This window comes from Canis aureus, chromosome 27, assembly GCF_053574225.1.
Source record: "Canis aureus isolate CA01 chromosome 27, VMU_Caureus_v.1.0, whole genome shotgun sequence".
Classification (NCBI taxonomy): Eukaryota; Metazoa; Chordata; class Mammalia; order Carnivora; family Canidae; genus Canis; species Canis aureus.
Window position 1 is genome coordinate 4,204,743 of NC_135637.1, and position 24,767 is coordinate 4,229,509.

The window sequence follows — 24,767 nt, forward strand, 5'->3', positions numbered from 1 at the left end:
ATGCGTCAGATGCACAGCAAGTTATGTCTAAGCAACATAACTTGATCACAATTTCAAGCAAACTAATTATAAACCAAGCAAATGTTGGGCCAGAAGCAAGAACAGAAGTCTGCCTCAGAAAAAACAAACGACACAGCAGGAACTTCTGGAACAAATTGCAGCGTATATTTGAGTTCCATGTGGTGCCTCCGTGGACTCACTGTCACACCCACCACTCTCACCTGTATATGTGGACATCCTTGCGCCTCCCAATCCGTTCGCACCACTCCTGGGCCTTGGCATCCATCACGGGGTTCAGGTCATTGTCATAGAACACCACGGCATCAGCCTCCACCAGGCTCACGCCTGTGGCACGGCTATGGGTTGACAGAATGGCGCAGAAAATCCTCCTGTCTCTGTTGAAACTCCTCATCAGTTCCTGAGATGAAGGAAATCCCTCGGGTTAGCTCCTCTGGTAAACCCTGGGACAGCTCCCAGTTACGAACAAACGTCCAGCTGTCCTGGCTTTTATGCACGCATCCGTACCATCACTCGCTTACTGATCACAGACATCCCCACACGCTCTGCACATTGCAGGCCACAGAGACAAAAGGAAAATGTCAGACTCCACCTGACATGGACTGTCAGCTCAACTCGTAGGCCCCACGAGAACACAGAGTCTTCCTGGGGAGGGACGTGTGCTCGGTCCTGTACCCTCAGGCAATGCCGGGGCACTTCACAGCAAAAGGCCCGGGAGTAAGGCTGAGGGAGCAGGGAAACAGGCTGGAGAGAGGCTCTCAGCCTCCTGTGAACACTGCCCTCTGCAATAATTTCAGCACCAAACCAGACTGTGACACTGCCCCTTTTCTTCCCAGAGAGTCCACACGCAACCTATTACATCACTACCCAGAAAATTTTGTTAGCCCTGTGCTGCATCTCTTTCCAGGCCCTTCTCCGTGCGTATGTACTCGGGTGAAAAGTCACACGTATGTGGGATCACACCAAGAGGCTGACACGGTCTACACTCTGGCAGCCTACTTCCGGCATGGGAGCGTTCTGCTGTGTTCCTAATCCTGTCCCAAATGCTCTGATGACCACCTCGTAGTTCAGCCCACAGACACTTGGGACAGTGCCACCAAGCAGCATGGTACACGCATAACCTATGGACATATTCTGCTGCTGGACGCATGTGCTGTTCCAGGGAGGAGCAGAGGTGCTGCAGACATGCTGAGCCCTCCATGCACAGTCACTCAAGCCTGTGCACATCCATGACCCACACTTATCAACCCATCTCCTAGAAAGCTGTGCAGCTTCACACCTGCTAGCAATGTGTGAGAACACCTGTCTTGCTGTGCTGACCAAAGCAATACACCATTAGCCAATCTGACAAATGACAAAGGGGCATGCTGTGTGAACTTATGTTTCTTGCAAGGCGCCTCACGTGGACTGTGCTCACTCTCCCCCCTATCCCCCCACCCGCCCTGGCTGCATCTGAAGCACACCGACCTGTTCCTCATGGCCGCAGGCCACCAAGCTCAATGTGGAGTAGCTCCTCCCCTTGTCTGGAAGGACCGCCACAGCCCTGCACTTACACAGTTCTGAGAAACCAGGGCAGAAAGAGGTGACTCACATGAACAACACTGAACCATCAACTGTAACAAAGGAAACCTCTTCCTTACCTGCCGTTGCTCACTGTTGGCATTTTCATCGATCCTGATGTATGTGAGATAATGGAAGTTCAAGAACATTTCTAAAATATCCAGCATGAGAACCATCTGTGACAAGATCAGCACTCGACGTCCTTCGGATTTCAACTTCTGAAGTAAGATGGCTAAAGCTTCGAGCTTTCCTATGGAATGAACAACATCAAGTGTCTTGTAACCTGAGCAAGGAGAGGCAATCTCAAGGCCAGTGCAGATGGGGGTCCCTGTCGTACCTGAGTCAAACTGGACCAATCTGAGCTCAGGAAATCGTAGGGAGCGTAGGGCCGTCATCCGCTGCAACTGCTGTGCGTAGGGAGCTATGTGCTCTTTCAGGCAGTGCCTCAAGATCCTCATCCTGTGGCTATAGAGGGATGGCGGCCTCGCCACCCACAAGGAAGGGGGTGCGGCCACCACCGGAGGGATCACACATACCACCCTGAGAAGAAAGCACCTATGTCACACACACTGCCCACGGCATCTCCACCAGCAGCACCTCTATCCCAGGAAGCAAAGGCTTAAGAAGGAAGTAGGCAGAACCTTCCAAAGGCAGAGTTGCCAGAGGAGCCAGGATGCCTAATTACAATTACCACATGGGCGATGTGGCTGCTGGCCCACACCATCGGTCACAGCAACTATGGGAGTGGGTCTCACCAATGCTGGCTACTGAGGGCCACCCGGATGGAAACAACCAGCACGGGGCACCCTCCCCGCCCCGTCCAGAGTGCAGGAAAGGGCACAGATGCCCATTCCCTATGAAGTGCATATGTTCTGATGGGAATCTGAGGGTGCAGGTGCTTTGTCACCATGATGGTCTGGGGGGGAGAATGTGTGAACCCCAGAACTGGTATAGCCAACCATGCCACCAGGAGGGAAGCCAGACTTAGCAGGAAGAGGCCCAGCTGAGAGGAACACAATGACCACTCAGATGGGCCATTATAGCCATGTGACACCACCTCCAGACCTCTGGACGCCACCCACACCAGAAGAACCTCACTCCAGAGGTCAGCTCAAGCTGGGTTTCCCTGACTTGCTACCAACTGCATGTAAACTCTGGTGGACAAAATTAAAGCACTGAATAAATGGAGAACAACTCCACATTCACTGATCCCAAGAGTCCACATGGTCATTGTGTCTGTTCCCAATCTAACTAAAGATTTGGCGCAATCCGAATCCCAATCTTAGCCAGTTATTCTGTAGATTAGCAACATACCAAACCTAAGGCTGATGTGGAAAAGCCACAGACCAGAAATGCTCACAGAGCACTGAACGAGAACACAGCTGGAGGAAGAACACTGCCCAACACTGTCCTGCTGCACAGCCACAGTGATCAAGACAAGGCAGGGCAAAATAAACCCCATTCTTGCAAAAAAACCCAAAATAACAGCCAACGTAAATTTGATCAAGCCTTTGAATCCAGCAATTTATAGACAATACAGTGAACAAAGTAATGTGTCAGATTATATCTTGAAGAATCAATCAGCAAATCCCAATTGTGAGAAATTCTACAGGGCAAACCACCAGGTTTCCTCAACAAATAAACTGCAAGGGGAAAAAAGGCGACCTAGAAGCACAACCTACAGATTAGGATATATGTGACAGACGTATCCGTCAACTGCTACATATCTACATTACTGTGATTTGATTGGAACCATAAAAATATTTATGACACACGGACGCCTGGGTGGCTCAGTGGTTGAGAACGTTTGCCTTTGGCTCAGAGTGTGATCCCTGGTCCTGTGATTGAGTTCTGCTTCGGGCTCCCTGTGAGGAGCCTGCTTCACCCTCTATGTCTCTGCTTTTCTCTCTGTGTCTCTCATGCATAAATAAAATCTTTAAAAAATATATTTATGAGTCAATCAAAAATGTGCATGCGGAATAGACCCTTAATGATGTTAAAAACTGTTCTTTTTAGATGTGATAATAGTACAGTGACTGTGTTTCTTTCTGAGCACGATGAAATCTTATATAGGAACCATGTTTGTCTGGAACTCATTGCAAAACAGTCTGTGCTTTGAGGTAGTAAACAGATGAAACAAGACTGGCTAAGAGCCAGTAAGTGCTGAAGACGGGCTCTGGGTACACTGGGATTCACTGCATTATTCTGCTTGCATATGTTTGAACATTTTCCACAATACAGGATTCTTTAAATGGGAGAAAATTAATCTAGATGAAGATCTAGTCCCCTCACAAACATCCATTCAAAATGAACCTTAGATCTAAAGTGAAATACAGACAAGGAAACTCCTAAAAAACACTGGGAAAAGCCCGGGTGACCGGGGGTGGCGATAATTTTCCAGGTCTAATCCCAAATGCACAGCTCATGAGAGGACGGACAGCTGGACTTCACTCAACCTAAACACTACCATCCCATGAAAACCAATGTCATGAAGAGACAAGCCACAGACAAGACACCTCTGATAAAGGACTGTCATCCAAAACATACGAAGAACTCTTAAAATGCAACGAGAAAACAACCCATTTAAAAAATGGGTCAAAGACCTTAATAGACACATCTCCACAGAAAAGACACACGCGGCAAAAAACCAAAAGAGGCTCAGCATCTTATGTCCTCAGGGCAATGCAGATGTTAATAGCCATGAGACACCACTGCATACCTCTCAGAATGGCCAGAACTCACAACCAGACCACAGCGGCATGACAAGGACAAGAGGCAGCAGACGCTTGCTCTCACTGCTGCTGAGAATGCAGAATGGGGCAGCCACTTGGCTAGTCTGCTTGACATTTTCTGACAAAGCGAAACATGCTCCCACCAGGAGATTTGACAATCATGCTTCTTGGGATTTATTCAAATGAACTGAAATTTACATTCACACCACAATCTGCAGGTGGATGTTTACAGCAGCTTCATCTGTGACAGCCAAAACTTGGCAAGCAACCAAGATGTTCTTCAGTAGGTGATGGATACACTGGCCCATCCAGACAGGGAAATATTACTGGGAGCTGTCAAGTCATGAAAAGCAGCACAGGAATCTTCGCAGCATCTCACTAAGAGAAAGGAGCCCGTCTGGAGCCTGTATCCTATACAGTTCCAAGGATGGGATATTCTGAAAAAGGCACAGCTACAGAGACATTAAAGAGGTGGGTGGCTGTCAGGGTTTCATGGGGAGAGGCCAACAGACAGAGCAATAGGGGATTTAGGGCAGCGAGAAGACTCTGTGTGCTAACACAGTGCACATGAGCCAGGCCACAGGAACACTGCTGGGTCCCCACTATAAACAAGGACTGGGGGATCCCTGGGTGGCGCAGCGGTTTAGTGCCTGCCTTTGGCCCAGGGCGTGATCCTGGAGACCCGGGATCGAATCCCACGTCGGGCTCCCGGTGCATGGAGCCTGCTTCTCCCTCTGCCTGTGTCTCTGCCTCTCTCTCTCTCTGTGACTATCATAAATAAATAAAAATTAAAAAAAATTTTTAAACAAGGACTGACCACAAGATGTACTTGGCTGGATGTACAGAGTAGATAGAGGAGACCTATTCTCAGGCTGGACCTAACCTGCACTCAAAGGGAATGGAGTGCAACAATAGTCCATGCACTAGGTAGGGCAAAGATGAAGCAAAGACACACACTTGGCAGGTGGGGGGCTGGGCTGGCCCTGGGCCCAATGGCAACTAGGTTTTTGTCTTCTCTTCTAAAGCTACACAGTGGTTTATTCCGTGTAGCCAGAAATTAACATGGCTGTTGTGGCCCTGCACCCAGGCCAGCCAACGTTCACCCAAGCACTGCCCCGGGGACAGTACCCAACAGAAAAGAAATCAACCCAAGGACACACAGCCTTCTCGGAGGTTGGAGAGACCAGCTGATGCCAAAGCTGAAGACCCTGGAAATGATTAAAAACAGACTTCCAAGGAACAAGGAGAAACAGGACAGGAACAAACCTTTGTGATAAGACAAGTGCTGCCGGAGGCCTGTGGGAAGGCCAGGAAGGAGCACTAGGTGCATGCACACACAAGGGCACCCTACCTGTCAATGATATCCTGCAGGCAGGCTTGCCGCTGGGTCAGCGTCAAAATCAGGTCCTTCTGACCATTTGAGGGTGACGTGTAACTGCTCGCTGGCCCGGTCCCCTTCTGCTGACTGCTATCAGAAGCCCCAGGCCAAGGTGTCTGTTCTCTGCCAACCACAGAACAAATCCGCAACAAATCTCTGCCGTACATAGGGGCTCGAGAGCAGCGCCGTTCGTTGACAAAGTAGATTTGGTCCAGTCGCTCTCTCAGGAGTCTAGTCTTCTCCTCCTTCATGGAAAACAGTGTTGAAAATGGTCACTGAGGAACAGCAGGACCAAGGCCTGGTCTCACCAAACCCCATGGCATCCATCACACACAGCAATCCTGAGACATTCACATCCCAGCAGACAAGTCACAGAAAGAAGGTGGACAAAATGGGTATGTGTCTCTGACTGAAAAGTATTTCTCCAGACCTGGTGAGATTTCTAACACCCGGAAAACGGATACAAGAAAGTAAAAAACATGAAAAGGGATTCCAAAAATCACAAAGCCCGGTTATGTTTGTTATGAAAAGAGTTTTTAAAGTCAAGTTCTGGGATTCAGAGAGATGATGTGCTTTCAAAGGCACGTACATTGACAAGACCATTAAATATCACAACTGTCCTGCACAACAAGTAGCTTCTGAGAAACAACTTCTGAAGGTGAAGGAGTGGTCCAGGGCACATGCCCCCATGTGCCGTTGTGGGGGACATGGACGGCGCCATACCTGGGTTGGCCCTCCAACAGGAGAGGCTGGTTTGGAGGCCATTCCAGGTTCTCCTGCAGCCAGGGGATTGACTGCCACTCGCCCAGGCACACCAACTACAAAGCAAGAGGGAAGAGCTGGAAAGTGAAGCTAACAGTGACTCTGCAGAGCCTGTCCTCTGGCAGCTCGCTCTCGGAACACATCAACTCAAGTAATCACTCAGGACCGCCCTCGAAGCACTCTATGCTCTGGCTGTCGTCTTGGCCGAATGCCATGGGTCTGTCTCTCTCTCCTCTGAGGAGTGCCCCATGTGCTCAGAGGAAGCACACACACCTGAGGCCTGTGGTCACCCTCACTACCATCACCCAGCACAGCAGCCACAGAGCCCCTGGGGCTTCATCCGTTCCCCTGCCCCCAGTAGGGACTTAGCACTGCCCTTGCCCTCCAGAGGACAGAGTAGTCACTGCACCCCAGCGGCCCACCCCCATCAGCTAGGCCACACCTTACATCCTGACTGAGGACTGAAAGGGGCCTCGGGTAAGATGTCCTGGGGAGACAGGTGCCAGTAGTGGGCTTTGGGGGTGGGGGTGGAAGGAGGCCTGGAAAACAGAACCAGCCATGGCTGGGACACAGACTTCTCCAGACCCCACAGCAGGGCCCGCCCAGTCTTGCCACAGACAACACAGGGCCCAGGCTGAGCAAGGAAAAGGGTTTTGGGTCAGGGGGCTCCCTGCTGCTTCTAACCATGAACTCCAATCGACTGCCCACTCAGCCTTCTCAGCAGACCACAGGATGCTGGGCATGTCCAGGGAGGTAGGACCCTGGTGGGAAGCAGGCCACAGGCAGGCCAGAGAAGGGCCCAAATCCCACTCTATTACCTGTCCTAGGGGAAATTCTAGCATGCTCGCTAAATGCAAGTCGAATTTCTCATGATTTTAAGCTTCTTGTTAGAACAAAAAGAAAACAAAAATCTAAGTGGGTGAAGACCAGTCATATTTAAGCAGTATCTCTGAGAGGAAAGAGAAAGAAAACAAACTAGCTGACAGTGGCCTGCCTGTGGAAACTGGAGACTGTCACAGCAGGACTTTTGGGTTCTGAGGTACCATAGGCACAAATCATAAACATCTTCCCATTACCTTAGAAGCAAAGTCACACAAAAGAAAGCTTCAAAAGTCAAGTGTTCCCGCTCAAAGCACTCTACCTGGTGCAGTCACTGGCACTGAGCTGCCGGCCGGGGGTTTGCTTCCCAGGGCATTGAGGGCGCCTGCCTGAGACATGGTCTGCATCACCACAGGGCCTGGTGGTCGCAGGTAGGACTGCCCAGGGGCAGATACGATCTGAAGAACGCTGCCTGCAATCACACAAGCACCAAGAGGTGTCACTCATGGGCTGCATGTACCTCCTCCTACCTGCTACACTCACTTCCAAACGTACATGAGCAAATGAAGCAATAAACTGAAAATCTGAAATCACACTTACTCCAACGTGGCAGCTTGGAGTTCAGTTACTTGGAAAAAAATGCACGTTTCATTTCCAATAAATGAAAAGCATAAGGAACAGAGTTGTTTTTGCTTAAAGTCAAGAAAACATTCATCTATTCTTTGCCATTCCGGACTTCAGGCATTGTGGTGGGTGCCCAGGACTGGTCTATCATGACTGCCTACAGCACCAAGTCACTCCCAGGGAAAGAATCCCAGCTTTGGAATCACATGTTGGTGCTGGCTGACCCATAAAGCTCAATGAAAAAAATAATCTAAAAACTGTTTCTAGCCTGAAAGTTGCAGCTCTCCTCACACCGTTTAAGGAGCTTGCCCCATTCAGCCTTGTGTGTAAAGTCTTTCTGATATCTTTTACTCTGGAGAAATGTTCCCATGCTGGGCTCTGCACAAACTAGGGCCTACTGGAGATATAAACAGATGGCTTTGCCCCTTTGGCCAGAAAACTGAAGGAATAGGGAATCACGCCAAATTAAAAGCTGTCTTTGTTGAAGACTTCCTGGGGCCTTGCTTTGTGAACCTGTGTGTGACCTTCCAGCACCTGTGCAATGTCCCAACCCTGGCTAAGTGCTGCACACACCTCATCCCAGGGAGGCTGCTGCGGGCACCACCTGTGGCCCAGGCCCACAGCCAAGGGGAACGCAAACTCAGAGCCGCTGCCACTCGGTCACTTAGGGCTAATCCTAGCATGCACCTTGGACTACTTGTCCTCTGCACAAAGTAGTTGCTAAAAGCACATATCATGCTCAAAGGCCTAGGAAGCTCTGGTCTAGGAGTCAATGCTGTAAAATCCATGTATGAAAGAACTCCTGTGTAATCTGCTAGTCCTTTGGTGTTTTTAAGACAATTTATTTCACAGTAGAAATTAAAAAATATCAAATATTTCTATTTTTATTTTAAAAATAGGGAACATCTGGGGTGTCTACCTGGCTCAGTCAGTGGAGCATGTGACTCCTGACCTTGGGAGTCAAAAGTTCAAGCCCCACGCAGGGTGTAGAACTTACTTAAAAGAGTGTTATGAAAGTAAAAAAATATGGTAATAAGGAACATTTCCAAAGAGCACATTTTATCAAAACCAGCATCAGCTATGTAGCATGCCTCAACCATAGGCAAGCAGGTGCTTTATGTGTTACCTGGCCAGCCCTCTGAACACCCAATGGAAGGCTCATGAAGGCTGTCCACAGATGAAGCACCTGAGCTGATGGGACCTGCCAGACATGCCCAAGCCCCAACGGCAGCAGGGAAGCCAGGACCATAGCAGGGCCCTGGGCGGCTGCCCCTTACCTTGCAGTTGCAAGGGCTGGCCAGCAGTGAGCTGCCGGAGCTGGCTGTGGGACAAGGTGAACTTGTTCCCCTGGAACTGCAGCGTCACTGGGGTTTCTGGCTGGGCGACTCGGCTTTGTGGCCCTGCCAGGGAAGCTAGCTGGGCTATTTTGACCACCTCCCCACCTGTGGAAATGCAGAGGAAAGGGGGATTAAAACTTTTGGGAGAAGTTTGCAACTGTTCTAATGACGACCGTCTGTCGCCCAGAATGACCACCTGTGGTAACCTGAAGTGTCACAAAAACGTTTCTTAGGTATTGCTTTCTAATGCTTCCAGGAAATAATTACTTAAATAGGAAAGAGAAAATTAAATTAATGTTGGATTTTTAATGGTTAATTTACTTAATTATAACTGGTAAAGATTCTAGATATCAGATATTAATATCATTAACCAAACTACCAATGAATACTTTACTTTTCTCTCCAACTAATGAAAAAGCAGCAAACATCAAATATAGCAGAAATCAATTTGTGATACACTTTGGAACTCTAGTATCAACCTCTTTAGAGAGCTTTCAAAATGTGAAAAAGTACATGTCCAATTCAGTGCATGGAGGTTACCCCTTTAAGTGTAAGAGAACAAGTAACTAGTATAAATACATCACATGAGCATAGCTTTTGGATGTAAAACTTCATACTAGCTTCAACTAGACTACAGGACTTGATCAAGAACACTGACTGAAGAAATGCCAGACGTGACGTTGCTTAACACATCGTTTGTGAAAATATAACTGAGATGGAGTCCTGCGCACCCGACTCAGAGAGGTACTACCTGCAGGCTGTAAGTGAACACCAGGACATAGGGTTCTGTCCCTCACTGGTTGATAATGGAGCCTATGGATGTGAGGGCGATCTGGCTGCGACATCTGTCACTCCATTGATCGCCAGGGTTGATAATGGAGCCTAAACGTCCCCCCCTCCCAAGGAAATCCATGCCAGAATGATTAGTGACACCATACAGAGAACAGGTAGCAGAAGACCAAGAAAATATCCAGAGGTCCTGCCCACAGAAGCTGTGAACAGGAGGGAACGACAAGAGGAGGCGCAGAGAAGTGTGTGTGGACGGACAGCCCTGCCCCTGCTCCATGAACACAGAGTGAAGGGCAGTGGGGGGTCACTGCCCAAGCTCAGCTCCCATGGCACGGCCCCCACAATACCTGTCCCTGGCAAACAGATAGGTCACCCGTGCAGGGCTTCCCTCCCCCCAGAAGCTAACTGGGACTATTATTCCACTCACTGGCAATGGAAGTGAGGCTTCATCATGAGAGACTAGCCTGAACTTGGGGTCTCCTTATGACACACCCTCCCCAGCTTCCCAGAAAGACCTCCACACACCGGTCATGCCCATAAACAAAGTGCTCAAAGGGGCGTTTGAGAAACAGCGGTGCCTACGCCCATCTCTTCCTACAGCTGAATCAACAGGGACACATGTAAGATAGGCAAATATGCTAATAACAGATCACAGTAAAAAGTTCTAAGAAAACTTAATACTGTGATGTTTTCATCACCAAATTAGTACGAGATGTCTCAGCTGAGCAGAATTCATACCAGGCTTAAGTGTGATAATAAGTAAGAGAGTAAAAACAAGTCATGTTTTTTTTTTTAACAACCAGCACCAGTTCCCTCGCTGGTGAGGATGTTATGCACTCTCGCCTGAGTGCTACTTGCTCCCAGGGCTGAGCCCAGTGGCCGATGGAGCAAGTCTCTGGCACGCTTAGGAAAAGCGAGGCCATCAGCATGTCAGCAGAGCATGCGCGGGAGGAAAGTGGAGCTGATGCCCAAGGGATCAGGAGAAAGGGCAGAGGAGGATAGGGCCTGGGTGTTGGCCCTGCAGAGTGCATCCCTCTGCACACTTAGAGCCAGAAACGACAGCGTGGCAAAAGGCAGCACCCAGGTATGAGGTTAGGGAGACAAAGGGGAGTGGACAGCAAGGCTCTTCACACACGCTGATCGGAACACAACTTCCCGTGGCAAAGACGTGGCAGAACCAGGAGGGGCGAGGCCACTTACTGGGCAGGCGCGCCTGAGCCTGCGAGGTGAGCACCAGCCCCTGAGGCAGCGTGCTCTGCCCGGCCGGGTGCGAGGGGGCCTGGGGCGGGGGCGGGGGCGGGGCCCGCGGTTTCGCAGGATGGGCTGGGCTAGGTGCTGTGCTGGAGGTCGCGGCCGGCGGCTGTCTCGGAGCGGGAGCACTGGTGGAGGCCTGGGAGGTCTGAAACGGGGCTGCCGCCACTGCAATCGATAAGGTTTGTTTGTGCAAAGCTGTTAGAGGTTCTTCACGAAATGCAGTATTTTAAACCCGAATTTCAAAGAAACAAAACAAACATTTCATTAAAGTCTCTCAAATGAGAAGCCCTCTTTACAAAAAAGGTGGGAGGTGTGCTTTGTAGGGTGTGAGAGAGAGAACTTTCTATCTGCTGTGTGGTGTTCTTGGAGTTCGTCAGCAGGCCACACAGTTGCTGCTGCAGGACACAGAGCGCAGGCCCATCCCAGGAGCCGCGCCCCACCCACATGCTGTGGGCGGCGCTGCACGTGCACGCGGGCCGGAAGCAGAGGACCCAGTGATAAAGGCTAGAACACTGTCCTGTTACCTTCTGCCAGTCAGCACTACCCTTCTTCACAGTGACAGTCAGGCTACGCGTGAGTGGTGGTCCCAAATGTGAAAGCAGCCTTCCTGAGGTTTTGTACACAACTCTGAAACGCACTTCCCTGCATAAAAGAGCCTTCACCGACGCACAGCTTCATTAGCACGCCAAGAGCAACTCAATCAAGACTGTGATGTCTTGTTTGGGAAAAAGTCCAATTTTAAGAAACTAAAAGGCCAGAAACTCCTGGGCGTGCTACATGAGGTGTGTTCAGCAGAGCCAGAGCAGGTGGCCTGCTCCTGCTCAAAGCAACGGTTGCCCGCCCAGAGGGGCAGGGGAAGCATAAGGAGCTCCATCTGTAAAGACCCTCGGTAACCCCGAGGGCACACCAGCACATGAGGCATACCTTTCGTATCTGGATTTGCAGAGAATGTGGCAATCGGCGGACGTCCTCGCATGTGGCCCTGCGGATTGGCCGTGGCTGTGGCAGAGGCTGCTGTCCGGGGTGGGTGTGTGCTGGGGAAAGCCACAGTGCGACCCTCAGGCTTCTGGCCATACTGCACGGGCTGAAACAACCTGGCAAGAAGGCATGTGCACCACTGAGACACGGGGGCCCAGGCCACCCAGAGATGGTGAGGATCCCTACTCCCAGTGTGGCTCAAAGAGGGTTGGGCGTTCCAAATGATGCACTGAGAAGCTCAGCACTGGTCTGAGGGAGGTGGCTGGCCACCCTCAGGATACAAAGTAGCAATGTCTATCCCCAAGCTGGGGGACACAGGGTAAACATGTGCATCTGTTCGGACACTCATAGGCCATGACACTATGTAGAATGCAAGTGGAGTGGACAGGAAGACACCTCCAACATCAAGTGATATGGCAGCACAGGTCACAATAGAAGTGTACAGGCGCCTTGGAGGCAACGGGTAAAACCACAGAGACCCAGTCTACAGCCACTGTTCCAGGTGTTACCACACCTCAATGTGTTTATACCCCTTTTACCTGAAAAATCGTAATGGTGGGAATTCTATATTTTCAAATCCCTGTGCAAGCACGAGCTGGAGACAGGAGGCCGCACCAGCCCTAGAGAACCACAGCTCCCCTGGCCCATGTGTGGACCTAATGGTGGGCTTTAGGCCCCTGTGAACATCTGGCAGAAGGTGGCTGGCTCCCAAGGTCTCAGCAACGTCTTGTGCAGAACATGCAATGGGAATGACTGCCAATCTGCAGAACTGGTCCCATTCTCTTGTTTATAAACTCCTATTTTTTGTTTCTTTCTCATTTTCAACCTACATGTGAAACTTTGTGTATTTCTAACTTGCTGGGTTTAACCTATTTTATTGCTTATTTCCACTTGGTCATTTAACATGCTGTGCCACTCTCAGCCATGTGGCACCTACAGAATCAACTCCGATGTCCTTCAGAAGTCCCTGTGCTGCCGTCAGAGGTGGAGCCCGCTGCCCACCTTTGGGCCCCACCACCACCCACAGTGCACCCTCTCTGTCCAAGACAGTGGCCACCAGAGCATGCACCGGGCAGATCAGCCTGAATTCCTCCCCGCACAGACCCTTCCCACATCCCAAAGCTGTTTAACCACCACCACCACCGCCCCACCCAGGGGTGCAGCCTGCCCACACAAGCCACATGCAGTGAAGTGAGCTACCTCCACAGACAAGAAGGATGCCAGGGCAAACTAGGGAGAGACTTGACCATTTCTCCCCCTCTGCCGCAGTCAGGTCCTCATGTGAACTCCCACCACACATCCCAGGTTTCCCTGAGGCGCTATGGGACTGGGCCCTTCCAAGAAGGGGAACGTCACTGATCCCTTGGCTGAGTTAGGGCCAACCAAGAGCCAGCCAGAAACTTGAGGGAGCAGGATGCAACGCTCCACACCACGCACCTGTTGGGTTTTAGTCTAAGGGCTGCTGGCCTGCCTGATGGCGGTGGTGCAGTGAACAGCTCCTCCATGAGTTTCCGTGTTACCTTCTTCTTACACAGCAATTCTGCTTCGTGGCGAGTCATTTTATTCTCTAAGCTGATGAGATCAAATATAGAGAGATCCGTTTCCTAAGGAGAAAAACAGAAATTTTGCTCTGGGAGTCAGGAGGGAAATGACTGGGACCCAAGCACATCCTCAACAGGACAGCCAGGCCCCACACAGCCACACTCCCCAGGACATGCCCTGAAGCCATTCTGGGGCTTGTGCAGCTGCTAGACCTCAGCATGCCTCAAGTGTCTCCATCATTTAGAGTACCCCAAGTGGCAGTATGAATGGAGAAGGCAATATGTAGAGAGAATGGACTTGACAGAGATGGATGGGGGTCCAGACGCATGGGTGCCAGGTCATGTTGACAAAGGGTACTCTAGGGGAGAGACTCACGCATGCTGGAGAAGCAGAATCAGGCACAGGACATGTCACTCAGGCAAAATCCCTGGGGACATGCATTCCACAGGCAGGACATACTGCCCAAATCCCCAGCTGGAGCAGATTTGCCTGCATGCTTGGCACCCCCCACCTGTGCTTCTCTGATGAGAACGTGCAGCCACATTCCCACTACAACTCTGAGCATCAAAGAGGACAATAGCAGGTGCTGGCAAGCCCTCCTCCCACACTCTCGTACACGCATGGGGATGTGAAAACCGCCTGGCTCTCAAAAAGTTAAATGTGGAGTAAGCACATGACCCTGCAATTCCACGCCTAGAATTCCAGTGCATGAGAAACATGAAACCTACATCCACACAAAGCTGGTCTGTCAATGTCCACAGTAACATTCACAAGAGCCAAAACGTGGAAGCAACCCAAATGTCCATTAACTGATGACCAGCTTGATACAATGTGGTCCATCCACACCAGGGAATATAACTCAAGCCTTAAAAAGGAAGGAAACGGGCAGCCCAGGTGGCTCAGCGGTTTAGCGTCACCTTCAACCCAGGGCATGATCCTGGAGACCCGGGATCGAGTCCCACGTCAGGCTCCCTGCATGGAGCCTGCTTCTCCCTCTGCCTGTGTCTCTGCCTCTCTGTCTCTCATGAATAAATAAAATCTTTAAGAAAAAAAAAAAAGGAGCCTGGGACACATACCACAACCTGGATGAACTTTGAAAGCATTATGCTCAGGGAAGTAAGCAAAACACAAAGACCATGCTTGAGTGACTCTATCTATATGCAAAATCCAGAACAGGTGGACTCATGAGGCAGGTCAGGTGCACAGCTGCCTGGGGCAGAGAGGGAAGGGAACAGGAGAGATAGCTCATGTGTGTGGGTCCTCTCCTGGCAATGACAAAATATTCCAGAATCAGTGGTGATGAATGCAGCCATTTACAGTTGTCTCACTCGCTACTATTCTAGTGGCTAGAAAAGCTTCCGAACCGTAGCACACCTCAATGCCTGCTGAACAAACTAGAGAAAACAACACAATGTAACATACACTGAGCTCTTGGAGACCAAGCACATGTAAGGTTCTTCCTATGGATTCAACACACACAGTAGTGGAAGTGCAGGATTATCCCTGTCCTGAGAGGTTTCAGCCCAAAGCTCCCTAGCCAGTGCGAAGTTTGGGGAGGGTGGGGCGGGGGGGGGGGGCACAAGAACACTAGGCCATAGCACACAGCAAGGCCCCACAAACACACACAACCACGAGCAGGACCTCACCAAAAACATGAGAGCGACCACCATAACAGTCCTGAGAGACACGTGCATGTCCACAAGGCTCATTGCAGTGGTGACCCAAACTCCCCTTCAAACACTCCACATGCTGTGCTGTTGCCCATGTTCCAACAGCACACATAATGCTAGGAACCCCTGCCCTGCAATTTTCAAGCAGGCCTTGTCTTCCTCAGGACAACTGCAGATGCAGACACTGTCAGGAGAAGGCATGGCACAAATGTCATCCATGGCTGCTCAGCATCAGGCAATTCCAAAACACAGGATGAGAGTATGGAAAGCAACCTCCTAGAGCCATGGTACCTTGAATGTGTCTGGAGCCAACTTCAGGGGGACACATACCTTCCAAGAGTCTCTGTCAAGCGCCTTGAGGATGAGGGAGGCAGAGCAGTACTGGAGTGGCCCAGCTGTGTACGACGACTCCGGGAGCCGGGGCTCCACCAACCCAGGATGGTTGCAGATCCTCTGCAGCCTCAGCAGGATGCTCAGCACATCCACAAAGTGCCCACTCTTCAGCGCTTCCTGGGTTCTGCTCTCAGAAAGAAACACCAGTACTGTCATCTGTATATGTATCGTGTATGCCGCCACACAAAACTGGCACATTCCCCCTGGTTCTGGTTTATAATTAGTTCCATCAGGACATTCACATCCAAACTGCCCTTCAGGTGATTATGACTCTTAGACTCAGTTCTTATCCCCCGGAAACAGGCCAGGAGGCCAGAGAGCCAGGAGTGAGGGTCAGATGGGCACGTAGCTCTCCAAGCCTCCCCTCCCAGGAGAGGACCACATGGCAGCAGTAATGGATTTCCACCCCACAGCGATGAGGGCTGTGAAGCAGGAGTGGGCACCAGGGTGAGAACACCTGATCTGAGGGAGGAAAAGCCCCTTCGGTGAGATACCAGCCCTGCAGCCATGATAAAGGCAGACACACAGGCCACTCACATGCGTAGCCAGGACTGGGGAGGAAACACAGTCCAAGCAGAGAATTCCAAGGTCTTCAGATGAGGGAGAAGGCACAGTGTCCCCAACAGGTCAGGGAAGGAGCCATGCAGGACAGCATGGAGGGCAGCCTGGTCCACAGACACCCGGGAGCAGCAGCAATGGAATAGAGGGACAGGAGGAGGCAGGGAGGATGGCCAGGCTTCCAAATGAGCAGCAAGGCAATGGGCTACTGTGCCTGAGAACAGGAAAGCCTAGGGAGCAAGTGCTCTGGGGACGCCCTCTTGAGAGGTCTGCAGCGTCTTCAAGAGACAGCCAAGCAGCCACAGGAGAGTGTGGGCAACCGGGAGCTCAGCACGGAGCCCAGTGGCAGGCAGGCTGTGCTGGAAGCCAGCAGAACCCCACACAGGCAGTTCTCAGCCATGGCACAGAGCGTAAACAGGGTGCAGACAAGCACACAGTCTGCAAGCCCAGCTCTGAGAACAGAGAGAAAAGAGGAAGGTATTTAAAATCACACCTGTCTATACAAGGACACATTTCAGGAAAAAAGGCTGAAGCACAAGTGAGACCCAAGACCTGGTAACAACTTCCCGGATGGGAAGAGGCTCACACAGGCAGGTCTGCAGGGCCCCAGGAAGGAGGGAGGCCTGGGGTCTGCCGAGAAGAGAGTGTACCTTAAGAGAGCAAGAACATGAGCCACGCCACCACACAGTGACCAAAGGGAAGCTCAGAGCCCACTGATGACCCCAGACCATCACATCAATATGCAACAAAGGATGTCGATTATCACAAACTAACGTACAGAAAGGTATAGGAGCGCTCAACACTTCCCATCTGACTTGACAGGTTCGGGAAAAATAGGCCCACAGATAGGAACACAGAGAGTCACTTCCACCAGAAGCAGAAGCCACACGGCAGCCTAGGTGTATGGTCACCAGCACCCACATCCATAGACAGGACTGACAGTGGCACCCTCTCACTGCCAGGGCAAGCCCGGCATGTCCACAATCCCAACCTCCTGAGAGCACGGTCTGCTCCTGGTGAAGAAACTCAGGGGAGCCTGCCAACAAGCATGGGCCTCCTTCTGTGGGAGCAGGAGCACCCTCCATGAACCCTGCTCTTCATGAAGCACCCAGAGGAAGTCAGCACCTAAAGAAAGAGCTGCCCAATCGCCCGCCCTGCCCCAGCACTACAGCCTGCTCGCACCGCACACTAGCCCAACGCGGAGGAAGGGCACTGCTGGGGAAGGACACTGAGGCCCCTCTTCTCCCCTGGAACAATCGGCCCACTGCAGCATCACTGATGCCATCTGTCAGGGACTAAGACACCGTATCAGGGAGTAAGAATGCACGCTTACGTTCTGTTCTAAAATTTTCTAAAACTAACTAAAACAGCAGGTGTGAATGGCAAAACTGTTTCCTGAAGGCTCGCGACATGCAGATGTGATCCTGACTTTATGAATGTGAGGACATGATGCGCACGATGGCACAGTGCCTGCTCTCATCTCATGAGGGGATGGTGCCAAGGCCTCCGCAGGCTAGTGGAGCCCCAGCCAAGACCAGCACGTGCAGCCTCAGGGCAGCTCCCAGGGAGGAGGCAAACAGCCTATGAGGCTGTAACCAACTGAGCCACTTGGGTGGGACATGCATCCTGTGTGAGCCTCACCTGAAACACCATGAGCCTCACCAATGAACCAGGGAGCAGGACAGGCACCAGGCCAATTCTGGGCAGAAACACAGGGAGCCTGGGGCAAGCGCAAACCCAGAGCACAGCGCAGGCTCCAGACTCCATCCCCACAGAGGCCCAGTGCCTCCCAGCTGGGCAGCACCCACAGGCACCAAGCCCGCTTACCCGGGCTGCAGGATTACGTCCTCATACAAGGCCTTCTGCCGACTCGACAGGCGGCACTTCAGCACATGCTCGTACTTCTTCGTCAGCTGCTTCTCCACATCTCTCTTAGTTCTCCTCAAGATAAAGGGCTGTGTCACCTGAAAAAAAAAGATGAGTGTGCATGGTCCACTTTCCAAGACACCACACCCACCGCACACATGGCACCACAGCAGCAGCCCTCAGTACCCGGTGCAGCCGGATGACCACTTTGTGGTAGTAGTCCTGGTTCTCGTCGTTCGGGGCCTTCAGGGGCAGGTGTAGGTAAGGCCGGGAGATGCCGGGGATGAGGAAGTGCACCATGGTCCACAGCTCCAGGAAGGTGTTGTGCAGGGGAGCATCGATCAGGAGCAGGCGCTGCTGGCTGTGAGAGAGAAGCGACAGCAGACATGGCGCACCCGGAAAGCTGGCAGTGGGCGCACTTCCTCTGCAGATGTTTAAGGACAGGGATAATGGGCTTAAAGAACTGACGAGAGCACACACACGCCTCCCGGAAGGGGACCAAGATGCCTGAACATGGGGGGGACCTGTGGCCTCCATGCACAGAACAAAGGGAAGTGAGCTGTGTTGCTGAGAGGCAGTTTGGTCACACACACTCCTCCGCCAGCCACATCCAAAACCCCAAGAGGGGGGTGCGGGTCAGACCTCCTCAGGGTGAACACGGCCTCCCAGTGCCTCTCAGTCATGCCTCGGACGCGCTGCATCTCATCAATGACCAGGCACCGCCAGCGCACACGCATGAAGGACGCGTAGCCCCTGAAGAACTGCTTGTAGGGTGCAATGCACACGTTGAAGCTGTTGGGCTCCGTCCACTCCTGCAGCACACATGATAGACTTCACCTACAGCAGCCTCACCTCCCAGTACATAGCCTGCCCCCACCAGGGACCCTACACACCCTTAGCCCCTGCCAGCTTGCTCCCTGCGAGCTCCCTGCCTCCAGTATCATTAGGATTTTGTCTAATAGGAGTCTACAGTGCTCCAGAAGACAAACCAAGAAGCTGCTCTGAGCATTAACTACTGCTTCTGGGAAACATATCACCACAGTGTCATGAGGGAGCCAGCTTTGATGGGATGGAACCTGAGCAGCGAAACCGTACTGAGAAGGTGACAGAAGGAGCAGCATGTGTGCTTCAAGTGACTGCTCTGTAAGCTTTCAAAAAACAAATAAATAACCAGAAATAGGGAAATGAAAAATACATCTCCAAGTACTTTTCCAGTAAATACTGAACAGAATAGTCTAACAATACGGCAAAGTTTTATCTGCAATGAAAACTTGTGGCCTCTAGTATACTTTTACTCAGAACCTGCTGCTGGATGAGACTGGGTGGAAAGAAGAAAGCCTGTCCAGCTTTGTTCCCATGGCCTCCCTGTCACCTAGGCCTGTTCCCATGGGAGTCAGTGTAGGAGTTCACCACTCAGAACTCAGGGCACACCGTACGTTCCTGTGGATACATGTGCACCCGCCGGGCCCGCGGGTGGGGGGATGGGTGCTCTGGAAGGAAGGTGGCCAGGGCCCAAGCATGGGAGGGGCCACGGGCCTCTCCTGGCAGGAGCAGGGTGTGCTTTCAAGAGGCTCCAAACCTAGAAACCACCTGAAGATCTAGCATCTCACAAACAAGGCATTTACAACAATTACACAAACACAACTCGATGTTCTGAAATCTGTCTCCTATACAGATGAAGACCATTTCTGTCGGGTTTTTATTTCACATTTAAAATAAAATACCTGTCTCTTTGCTTTCAGTTCTCTGTGGCTGCCAACATACAAGAGGGTTTTGAGCCCAGGGCACCAACGCTTCAGCTCAAGCTCCCACTTGAGGATGTTACAGCCTCTCACAACCACAAGATGAGGACCCCAGTTGCCTACAAAGGAGAGAAGAGACAGAACTTTCCTCTTTAACGAAAACCATCCAGTCAAGTCCAGACATCTGGTGCTGTGCTGACCAGAGAAGCATGGCAGGTACACGTGGGAAGTCCCGGGTGTGATGCAGAGGCATCCTCCTGACCATGTGACCTATGCTGGAGGGGCTGGAGGCCTGACACACAAGAGGCACTCAACAGAGAGCTGCTGAAAGGGGACTGAAAAAAAGTGAACATTTATTGCAAACACAGTGAACCCCACTGTGAGCCTGGGGAAGAGTCCTCATCTACAAGGAATAGTGCCCAGAAAGTGAAGAAAGCATGCTGACAGGGCCGTAGGACCTGCCGAGGGAGGCAAGCTGGCTCCGGCTTGAGCACAGCACACGTTCCCAGGCTCCAGTCAGAATACACCCACGCCACCCCAAAATACAGTTTCAACCTCAGTCCTCCAAAAACAAATGTTTTAAATTTTTTTAACAAATGTTTTAAGTTATTAGAATAATACACACATAACAAATTTCCACTTATGTGCTATAAATGAAAAATAGCACACTGAGATAGCAATAGCAGACTTGGAAAGACTATGAGAACACATGGCCACAGATAGTACAGGTCCTGTGCAAGGCACTGCTTCCAGAAGAACCACCCAAGAGCAAAGTGAACAAGGATATAAAGAAATACAAGAGGACAAAAACTCATTAGAAAGCCCACCCCATGGGATCCCTGGATGGCTCAGCCGTTTAGTGCCTGCCTTCAGCCCAGGGCATGGTCCTGGAGGCCCGGAATCAAGTCCCACATCGGGCTCCCTGCATGGAGCCTGCTTCTCCCTCTGCCTGTGTCTCTGTCTCTTTCTCTGTGTCTCTCATGAATAAATAAATAAAATCTTTAAAAAAAAAAAAAAAAAAGAAGGCCCATCCCATGAGAAGAGATGCAAATTAACCCCAAGTGCCCTTTCCTTCACTAATAAAACCATGGTTTTTTAAAAACTAGCATTTAGGGGCATCTGGGTGGCTCAGCCAGTGAAGTGTCCACCTTCAGCTCAAGAGATGATCCCAGGGTCCTGGGATCAAGCCCCACGTCAGGCTCCCTGTTCAGCGGGGAGTCTGGTTCTCCCTCTGCCCCTCTCCCCTGTGTGCGTGTGCACACATTCTCTCTAATAAATAAGATTTTTAAAAAAATAAACTAAATAAAAACCAGCATTTAGAACATCATCCCACATTTGGGTTTCTGCAAGGCCCCTCATTCCAGACTTACTGCTGGGGCCCAATGTGGGCCTCCTGAGGGAGTGGCTCCGTTATGCTCATAGCTACACCCTCATGCCTACTAGACCAGTGTCTAGAGCACCATAGGTGCCAAGGTTTGAGAAACTCATTCAGTCATTTGTTCAGCTGATGAATGAAAAGCTCCTATTTTTGGAAGTGTAGGCTACTTCCCATTTCTTACTATTATAAATACAATAATGAATAATTTTTCTACCTCAACAATAAAAAAGCAAGGTAGTATTCTTAAAATAACTATATCTAAAAAAAAAAAAAAACTATCTACCAAAACCATTTATTTTTTTATTTTTATTTTTTTATTTTTTAAAGATTTTATTTATTTATTCATGAAAGACACAGAGACAGAGAGAGGCAGAGACACAGGCAGAGGGAGAAGCAGGCTCCATGCAGGGAGCCTGACGCGGAACTCGATCCCGGGACTCCAGGATCACGTCCTGGGCCGAAGGCAGGCGCTAAACCACTGAGCCACCCAGAGATCCCCAAAACCATTTTTAAAGTACAACAATGAAGATTTTATATCCCTGGGTCAAAAAAAACCAAATTAATACAAGAAAATAAGGAGTCTTGGTGTCGATCCATTTGTATTTAAAAACTGAGGGGTGGGCAGCCCTGGTGGCGCAGCGGTTTAGCACCGCCTGCAGTCCAGGGTGTGATCCTGGAGACCCGGGATCGAGTCACACATCAGGCTCCCTGCATGGAGCCTGCTTCTCCCTCTGCCTGTGTCTCTGCCTCTTTCTCTCTCTCTCTGTGTGTCGCTCATGAGTAAATGAAATCTTAAAAAAAAAAAAAAAAAAACCCTGAGGGGCACCTGGGTAGCTCAATCAGTGAAGTGTCTGCCTTCGGCTCAGGTCATGATCTCAGGGTCCTGGGATCAAGCTCCATGTCTGTCAAGGTCCCTGCTAAGCAGAAGTCTGCTTCTCCCTCTCCCTCCTGCCCCCTCCTCCACTCATGATCTCTCTCTCTCTCTTTCAAAATCTTTAAAAAAAATAAAATATTTTAAAAAACTAAGATTGATGAAGCTTTTCACACAGAGGGCAAAGAAAGGTATTTACTAGTGATGGTGAGGGAAGGGCACAGCAAGCTAGGGGGGAGGGAGGAAGAAGCTGCCCCAAGTAACCACCACCCTCTACACAACCCCATCTCACAGGTCTGCTGAACATCAGCGGTTTCCATGTGACCTACGGCTGGATGCCACCTTCCTAATTTAAAGAGTCCCTTCCTGGCTTCTGAAACTCCAGGAAGAGAAAGAGAACGTTTGTTCTTCTGTCAGTTATCCAGAACCCAGTCAGTCTGCATCTGGAATATTCCCTTTGCAAAAGAAACACTATACCTAATCCATGAACAACATGAGTGTGAATCATACAGGTACATGTAAGCACACACAGATGTTTTTCAATATGCATCGTACTGTATTTTCTCTTCCTTGCGATATTCTTTTTTTTTTTTAAGATTGATTTATTTATTTATTCATGATAGACACACAGAAAGAGAGGCAGAAAAGTAGGCAGAGGGAGAAGCAGGCTCCATGCAGGAAGCCCGATATGGGACTCGATTCCGGGATTCTGGGACCACACCCTGAGCCAAAGGCAGACGCTCAACTCCTGAACCACCCAAGCGCCCCTCCTTGTGATATTCTTAGTGATGTTTTCTTTTCCCTAGCTAACTTTAAGAACACACTAAATAATACATAGAACACACAAAACATGTTAGTCACCTGTTCATGCGATCAGTACAGCTTCTGGTCAACAGTTCACTATCGATAGTTAGGTTTTGAGGAAGTCAAAAGTCATGTGTGGATTTTTGTCTGTGTGGGAGGTCAGTGCCCATGACCACCACGTTGTTCAAGGGTCATCTATAGGTAAGACGCTGTCCTGTGTTAGAGACACACAGCGCATGGCCTTCTACAACCCTCAAAGACACAGAGCAGGAGACAAGGTAGGCAACTGAGCCGTAGGACGAGGGCAGGGCAGTGAGTGGGCGCTGATCCTGGAGCACGCCAACACGGAGGCTGTGGGGCCTGGACCACTGGCGAGTAAGTTCAGGCAGTGTGGGGGGAGGAAGCAGTCAGAGTGGAAGCCTGCTGCAGGGGAGCCCAAACAGTGCTCCCTACAGAACCCAAGCAGCAGAGAAGTGTTGCTAGATAGTGGAGCCTGGCTGGAAGGAAAGAGGGTGCCAGCCACGGCAGCATAGTTAAGGCCAACGCATGGTAAGACCTGCTGTGCACACAGGTCTTGGCTGGCAGGGGACACTGCTCATACAGCCTGGTCACAGCCTGGAGGGCCTGCCTCACAGTGTACTAGACTTGGAACAGTGAGGTGCTTGACCTAGTGTTAACAGTGAACAAGAAGAGTTTCTGAGCCCTGTTCTCTTGAGTCTTACACCAGAGCACGAGGCAGAGGAACAGGAAGGAAGGCCACTTCCCACCGTCACGCCAGATGTACCACCTAAGATCAGTCTTAGCAACTACATACTCCTGAAAAAAAAAACCAGCTCTTACCTTCATTGCAAGCGAGGTGGGCAAAAAAAGCAATGATCTGTACTGTTTTACCAAGCCCAGCTTCATCTGCCAATATGCCATTGAGGTTCTTCCGGTAGAGTTTGGCCAGCCAGTCAAGGCCAATCTTCTGGTAATCTCTGAGCACGCCATACAACAGAGATGGGGCAGTCAACTTCACCTGCAGCAACACACACGCCTAATAAGCACTTTTCAGAACAATCACAAAAAGCTTTTCTGCAATGAGAAGTCAAATCTGTCAGACGGCGAGCCTAATAGAGCACCGAGGAAAAGATAAAGAGAGGACAGGACAAACAAGACCAGTATTGGCTCCTCCTGACAACTTCTGCCGCTGGAACAGAGCTGTGGGGAAGTATTAAGCCTTTTCATGGCCTCACAAAGACACTGCCCCCCCCCCCCCCCCAGGGTAGCTCAGTGCCTCACCGTGGGGCTGACCCGGGCACTGCCCTTGGGCAGCAAAGCTTCGGCCACAGCGGTCACCTCTGCAATGTCCTTTGTGTGAGGGTTCCCGATACTCATTCTCTCTGCAGCTTTAAACTGGTCCATGATGAACAGTGAGTCTATGAGAACCACATCTTTCCGACTCTCTTGGTCACCTGGGCAGTCTTCCACATCTGTGAACAAGAGAAAAACGATTTATGGTGGCTGCAAAATTTTATGAGTCTACTTATCATTTATCAAAACAAATAAAAGGAAAAGCTGACAGAATCCAAATACTTCAAATGCAGAATTTTTTTTTTTTTAAGATTTTTTTATTCATGAGAGAGAGAGAGAGAGAGAGAGAGGCAGGCAAAGACAAAGGCAGAGGGAGAAGCAGCCTCCATGCAGGGAGCC

At 50.5% G+C, this 24,767-nt stretch overlaps 1 protein-coding gene and 1 non-coding gene across 16 annotated transcripts in view; both read right to left on the reverse strand.

Moving 5' to 3' along the window:
- Positions 1 to 24,767, reverse strand: part of EP400 (E1A binding protein p400) — a 102,694-nt gene that overhangs the window by 37,410 nt on the left and 40,517 nt on the right. For 14 of the 15 annotated variants that reach the window (XM_077875172.1, XM_077875171.1, XM_077875185.1 and 11 more), the window contains 17 exons: positions 24,357 to 24,547; positions 23,916 to 24,093; positions 20,005 to 20,141; positions 18,923 to 19,092; positions 18,467 to 18,641; positions 18,242 to 18,378; positions 15,794 to 15,980; positions 13,689 to 13,855; positions 12,198 to 12,367; positions 11,220 to 11,438; positions 9,171 to 9,335; positions 7,592 to 7,741; positions 6,412 to 6,506; positions 5,662 to 5,933; positions 1,916 to 2,118; positions 1,659 to 1,828; positions 222 to 418 (listed from right to left, as the gene is read on the reverse strand). In XM_077875172.1, the coding sequence (XP_077731298.1) occupies positions 222 to 418; positions 1,659 to 1,828; positions 1,916 to 2,118; positions 5,662 to 5,933; positions 6,412 to 6,506; positions 7,592 to 7,741; positions 9,171 to 9,335; positions 11,220 to 11,438; positions 12,198 to 12,367; positions 13,689 to 13,855; positions 15,794 to 15,980; positions 18,242 to 18,378; positions 18,467 to 18,641; positions 18,923 to 19,092; positions 20,005 to 20,141; positions 23,916 to 24,093; positions 24,357 to 24,547 (2,983 nt within the window). The remainder of the gene's footprint in view (positions 1 to 221; positions 419 to 1,658; positions 1,829 to 1,915; positions 2,119 to 5,661; positions 5,934 to 6,411; positions 6,507 to 7,591; positions 7,742 to 9,170; positions 9,336 to 11,219; positions 11,439 to 12,197; positions 12,368 to 13,688; positions 13,856 to 15,793; positions 15,981 to 18,241; positions 18,379 to 18,466; positions 18,642 to 18,922; positions 19,093 to 20,004; positions 20,142 to 23,915; positions 24,094 to 24,356; positions 24,548 to 24,767) is intronic. The other variant, XM_077875183.1, reaches the window with a different exon arrangement.
- On the reverse strand, positions 620 to 750 carry LOC144300098 (small nucleolar RNA SNORA49). Its single transcript, XR_013366739.1, has one exon. It is a non-coding gene; the product is annotated as a small nucleolar RNA SNORA49 (small nucleolar RNA).